The sequence below is a fragment of the Lissotriton vulgaris genome, chromosome 11 (genome assembly GCF_964263255.1).
Source record: "Lissotriton vulgaris chromosome 11, aLisVul1.2, whole genome shotgun sequence".
Classification (NCBI taxonomy): domain Eukaryota; kingdom Metazoa; phylum Chordata; class Amphibia; order Caudata; family Salamandridae; genus Lissotriton; species Lissotriton vulgaris.
This window is the reverse complement of record NC_141699.1, coordinates 32,246,512-32,253,056: the sequence shown is the minus strand read 5'-3', so window position 1 is coordinate 32,253,056 and position 6,545 is coordinate 32,246,512. Positions and strand designations below refer to the sequence as shown.

The 6,545-nt window shown below is 44.2% G+C and overlaps 1 protein-coding gene across 1 annotated transcript in view; it reads right to left on the bottom strand.

Moving 5' to 3' along the window:
• Positions 1–540: 540 nt before the first annotated feature.
• TMEM132D (transmembrane protein 132D) overlaps positions 541–6,545 on the bottom strand; it is a 1,618,295-nt gene continuing 1,612,290 nt past the window's right edge. Inside the window, exon 9 of the mRNA XM_086942675.1 lies at positions 541–6,416. Within this exon, the coding sequence (XP_086798801.1) occupies positions 5,241–6,416 (1,176 nt within the window). The 3' untranslated portion in view covers positions 541–5,240. The remainder of the gene's footprint in view (positions 6,417–6,545) is intronic.

Below are 6,545 nucleotides of genomic sequence, written 5' to 3'. Positions count from 1 at the left end.
AGTAACTTTTTCAAAGTACACTTTATGATTTCAGAAAGCAAAAAGAATTCAACCAGTTCAACTGATCTTTCTTCTTCTAATGGCAAGAGCAGCCTCTTGTAACTTTTGTTTTGTAATTCACATATAATGACACAGACTTTTACACATCCATAATTTCATTCGGCATTTTTAACAATTTTGCTTTGAATCTCCTTCTTCTTGGCATCTATCCTTAGTCTGTTTTTAGTCATTCATGTGTCATTTTGCTTAGCGAACACTTTTTTTTTAATTGCCTTCAAATTCAATCATTTTGTGCTCCTGACTTTAATGGTGTTTGACACTTTTTGAACCTATCAACCAGTTCTCTTGGGAATCGTCAGCTGCGCTCAGTGAAGTGTGTGTGACATAACAAGAGTGTGTTTTATGAAGTTGGTAGTGTCACCTGCTCGTGATCTAATAACACATTTCTGAGAAACATAATGTAACATAAGATACCATAATGTGGCACAACAAAATGAATGCCTTAGCATAACATAACAGAAAACATGACTTACAATTAAAGAAAGTCAATCGTCCCCCATTTATTTACATTTCAGATTTTACACTTGGTGTAGTCTTCCATTCTACCCATGTTGCCAAAATCCAGTGTTTTTGATTGACAGCTGCTTTTTCAACATGTATGTATCATGCACATATTTCCCAGGTCTCAGTAACAGTGGTAACAGTGGTAATATGCCCCCCTTGAACGCTGTGGGCCACAACTCATTTGGGGGTGAGGGGGGATGCATACTCCTTTGGCTTTGGAAAGCATTGCACTTCTTGGAGAAATGTGTGGGGAAACAAACACCTCCTACTGCAATACTGCTGCAACTTTACACAGATGTGTCATTGATCCTCTGTCTTACTCCTGACTTCAGGGCAATTTACTCCTGGATTCCAGGGACTAGAAGCTTAATGAATTGGCCAGAAGAGTTTTCCAATAGTTGGAGGCTGGCTGTGTTCAAGACCTACAGTGGTGGTGCCGCTGCGCGTGCGCAGAGTGCGTCAGGTGGGCGGAGTCAGCAGGAGGAGGTGGGCACGTATTGGGCGCTGACAGGGGCTAAAGGGTGTTTATTGGTTGCCTTAAATAAATCAGCATAAAAATGTCCAGGAGCTTACCATTAATAAAACCAACCTCCAGTCTGAACTGCTAGCATTGGTGCCAAAGGGACAATATGTCTGTCTGTCTGCCTGTATCATTAAATCATTACCGGAATTCACCAGGAGCTGTACCGGTAACACTGTGCCATAAAGAACTCCGTCCTCGTGGTTATTTATTCCCACCAAATGCCATAAAAAGTTTAAAGATGTTGGAAAATGGATTCGAAGAATACTAATGTCATATGCCTTTTCCAACATATTTTTATTGATTGTTCATCACCTGGGAAGAGGGGGAAGGGACGTGTGTTTGGGCTCTGACTATTGGAAATGGCCAAATATATAAATCCCATCAAAGTTGAAAGCTTAGTTCATCATCACAGAACTCCTGGAAAAATATAACAGCTCGTGGGCCCTGTTTGAGCTGCTTTTAACATGAAAAAACAGAGCAGACAGCTCGGCTCTAGGGGACTGCCACAGTAATACTTCTGTCCCAGTGGTAACTTGGGGAAAATGAAACCAGATGCAGTGCATGTATTGTTTAAAACATATTAGGTCAGTATTACTGATGACGTCTGTCTAAGAGTGACCCTCTTTTGAATAACGCATTGGCAAAGGCAACAGTTCTGTCACTGGCTGCCAAACTTTTGGCTTTGCCAATGCTTGTTTCCTTTTCTCATTTATTTTGAAAACCTTTTTTATTGGGGGAGCTACTGGGACCCCAACGTTGAAAAAATGCCTAAAATGAAAATATGTGTATGGTCTAAGAAAACCCACACATTAAGGTAACTAATTTTTGCATGAATATGCCACTTGTGAAAGGGATTTTTGATAATATTCCTTGTTTATGCACTGAAGCCTTAATTCAAAAGTCTGATGAGTGATTTAAAATATATTCCATAAAGCAATTACTACAGTTGACATGTTCACTTCATAAGAGACTTTTCCCACAAAATACCAAACCGTGTTTCCTGACCGCAAAACATTTATTGCTGCTTCTTCAGGACATTCATTTCTATGCACTGTATGTATCGCACTTTTTTGGGCATAATGCTGCCTCGTAAATATCGTTCCCTTTAACACTGTTTTCTGCATTGAAGGGTCGTGCAATGGATGTTGCTGGGGGCGTTCCCAGTAACATCCATGGCTTTTTGACACAGCCCCATATTTACAAGACATAGTAACTCTGAGGCAGTGCCAAAAACTTACGCCTCACGGGAGGCACAACGAGCAGAAATATTTTTATTTCTCCTTGTTTTTCCTTTTTCTATGTGTGCTGCATTCTGAAGCACAAATAAAAAGAGTAAAAAGCCTCTTGTGATTGTTTTTGTAGAGGAAGGTTTGCCTTCCTGCACAAAAATAATCATCCCTGCAACACAGGCACCTTTGCACCATTGTGCAAAGGTGCCTGCGTTGGCGCACAGCAACCCACTGTGCACCGGCGCAGGGGAAAAGGACAGGAATGCGCAGTATCTGATAGACACTGTGCCTTCCTGCCTTTTTCCTTTGCCGTAGGGCAGCGCCACAGGAAGGCCTGCGCGCTACCTCACCGCAAGACCTCATAAATGAGGCCCATATGTAGTTTGTGGTCTCCCCTTTTCTCATATTTTGTGATTCTTTCGTAATCATTGTTATGCCGAATTTGGTTGTTCATCTTAATGCAACAGTGCTGTCAGTGGTAATGTCAATGTAATGGTATAGCCATATGTGATGTATATTAGAATTGAAATATATCCTGGAACAGCCCCAAATAGCTGCAACATAGCACCGAAACATAAGTTGACCTTTTCTAGAGAAATTGTTTTATGAAGGGGGCATGTCAAGGACGGTCATTTGAGTTATATTTAGAATAACTCAACGCTTCTTTGAATTGAGTTTTCAATATGGAAACCAACAATTAAATTATGATCAATAAAAAGATGCAGAAAAGGCTTTGTCTCGACAACCTGCCTTAGAAAGCAGACATGCCAAGGATAGAATTATTTTCTGAAGTTCTGTTTAAAATCGTTCAAAACGTTGTTGAATTGAGGTTTCAGTGAAGAAATCAATCATGAGATTATGACAAAAATGGAGAAGACTCGAACACTTCAGATACTTAAATGTAATCGATAGTGTAGTGTTCAGTTCTTAAACCTCAGGCGATTCCTTACACTGTACTCATGGTGGTGGGAAGCCACCAGACAGCTGAGGTTAAATGTTGCTGGTTCAATTTGGGAGTATTACCCACATTGGGGTATCTTCATCTTATTATGTTTAGGTTTGATTAGCTTCAGTAAGGGGGAATACAAGGGTTTTGGTTAGAGTGTGAGTTAGGGATAAGGTATACGTCATGCAAAGGGTTATCATAGGAGTAAAGAATTAGGTTAACTTTATCGGCAGAGTAAGGGTTTGAGTAAGGTGTGTTCGGGCTGGGATCAGGGCTAAGGATAGGTTTATAATAGGGGTAGGATTATGGAAAGGGATAGGTTTAGGACTAGAGGAAGGACTAGGTATAGGAATAGCGTTAGGGGGTAGAGATAAGAACATTTTTAGGGCTAGGGATAGATTAGGATAAGGGCTAAAGATAGGTTTAGGGATAGAGGTAGGATTTTGGATAGGGCTAGTTTTAGAGCTAGGAGTATGAACACGATTAGAAAGAGATGGATTTTGGGCTGTGAGTAGGATAAAGGAAATTGCCAGGTTTCGCTGTTGGATTAGGGTTAAATTTTGGTTGATGACAGGATTAGAAATTGACAAGTTTGGAGCTAGAATTAGGGAAAGAGATACCGATAGGGTAAGGTTCTGATGAAGGTGTAGAGCCAGGGTTATATTCAAAATGAAGGGGAAGGGGAGGGTGACGGCGAGGTTTAGTGTTAGGAGTCGGATGGTGGTTAAGGTACACAGCTGGACGTCGTTACTGACCGAGTGAGCCTGAGGGGTTGGTGTTACAGTTCGATAAGAGGGCCATGAGCTTGCGTAAACCCATTAAAGAACTTAAGAAACTGCATGAAAAATGGAAAGATATGTAAACTTCTGGCTTCCAAACCAAATGCCGATTTCATACCCACATATATTTTTGAACAATAGGTTTCTCCCGCTGGATTCGAACAGTTGGCTATTCTAACTCAAAAATACAAAATTTCAAAGTTCATTTGTAGGAGGTCGGAGGCTCAAGAGCGTGTGGCAGTGAGTCGAAAGGCGGGGGAAGATATAAGATGTCTTAGGTGGAGAAGATGCTGTATTTATAGCATGAGTGTGAGACCCTCACCAGAAGCCTCCTGAAGGGCCCCAAGCCAGAGCACACACCTGGAAGACAGGATGCAGGTATAATGGCTCGAGAGCTTCCCCATCACTGGCATCACCAATTGTCTGAAGTGTGCAAAGCAGAATAGTAATTACAAAAAATGAATGTGGTTCTCTGTCAACGCCTTAATTGTCCCAGTCACATGTTGACATCATAAAAAAAACCTTTACACACATTAATATCTTTCAGAATCTTACAAATGAAAAACAACACAAATTGAGCATCTGGGCGAGAACCGGAGCTACTCAGAAATAAACACAATTTCAGGCCATTTTTACATCTTTCCTATATCTAGAGGCCAACTGTTGGTTGTGGTGACCAAGTGGCGTTGCGTCGATTCTTTGGGGGTCCGCGTGTGTGTGGGTACTGCCCCACTGTCCGTGTTGTGTTTGTTGACTTGCTAAGAGGTTCTCGGTGGATGCTCCGAGTCTTTTCTCACAGACATAGCTCCTCACTATCTGTTGATAGGAGCTTTGATCTCATCATGGTCTTTAGACACAATGGCGGCTACGAAACCCAGACACGCTTTGCGAAATCTGAAGCACCATTGGTTTCTCTCCTGTTTGCGCTTCCTCACTTCCATTTTCTGGACCCAACAACAGCGACTAAAATTGTGCATCTGAAAACTCTATAAGGCAAGCATCTCAGAGCTTCTAGAGTCACTTGTTGATCTGGAAGCCTAGTGAACATGTGCTCCCTCCCAGGTTTGTGCCAGCCCTTTCCGGGGCACCACTAGCTCAGGACAGCCCTGGAGACCCGCCTGTCCCATGAGGCGCGCTTTGTCCTACCCTCTGAAATTAAAGGCAAGATGGTGAGTGAGCAGAGCCCCAGGGATGTCCTGTTATGCGCTTTCGTGTAGCCTTTCCATGTAGGTTCTTAGTTCTTTGCACTCCCCCAGGTCCATGTCCTGGCAGACCCACTTGATGTCATCCTCGTTCTTGAAGGTGGCGTTAACACCGGGACCTTTGTCATCTGAGGATATGGTGGTGAAGGTGGTAAATTTGACTCGCTTGCGCTTGGACGTTGGGGAGGATGAAGGCTCGCTCCTGGGCTCCTTGCCTTCGCTGAACTGCAAGTCCGGCGGCCTGTACAATTGGCCGTTTAATGTTGTCGCAGGGTTCGTACTGAGGAGATATTTGCTTTCCTCCACGTCCACCCCTCGGTCCATGGCCGTGATGCACTCCTCAGTAGCTGAGAAAGTCATAGAGTTCTCCAGAAGTTCTGTCCTGTTACTTAGCCCGACCCAGTCGTGGGAGTGGGTCACGCCCTCCTGCTCGTCCACTGGCACGCGCTTGTGGCGGTACTTCAAAGCAAAGGTGACGCAGTTGATAAGGAATACGAGTATGGCCAGGCAGAAGACCCCAAGAAGTGCATACATCCCTATCTCAAGGTCACTCAAACCCCTCTTACTCTGCACCAGGTCATTCTCTTCATCATCCCCGTGACCTCGCGGAAGGTCGACTGGTGCTGGAAAGCTGGTGAAGTCGCTTGGCATGCTGGGAAGGTGGCTGGCATCATCTAAAGAATTTTCTCTATCCCCTTTCTTTCTCAGAAGGGATTGGTCGGTGGTCGCTCTCTTTATTGCGCCCTCTTCGCGGTCGATGGAGGAGCTGTGATAATGTTGGCCATCTTGCCTGGCTCCGTTGGCCGAACCCTTCGGCCTCCTGTCGCGGTTATCTGAGTACGCACCATCCCCATGGCGTTTGCCGTTGCTTGTATTTGGGCTCCTATCGCTCTGCCCGTATTTGACTTTTATGTTTCCTGTGCCGATGGCCAAGACGCTCTTCCTCTTCGACTTTTGGCAAAGTTCGCTGATCAGGAGCTCGACTTTCACCAGGGCGCCCTGCCCTTCGCCCTCCGCCGCCACTGTCGGCCATCTTGCTTTGGGGTCCTGCTGCACAGACACGACCTTCTCATCCAGTGACGTGGCACTCAAGGCGAAGTCTTTGACGCTGTAGATATCCAGTGGCGTCACCAGTCCATCACTAAACTGGACCCAGCAGCTGATGGTGGCGGCCTGCAGCGGAAGGAAAATAAAGAAAATACAGTCAGATGGCAAAGGAAATATTCCACAAATTTAGCTTCTATACTGCAAAAAAAGAATACAATACATTATCGCTGCATGGTCATAAATTCGGTTTTTGAG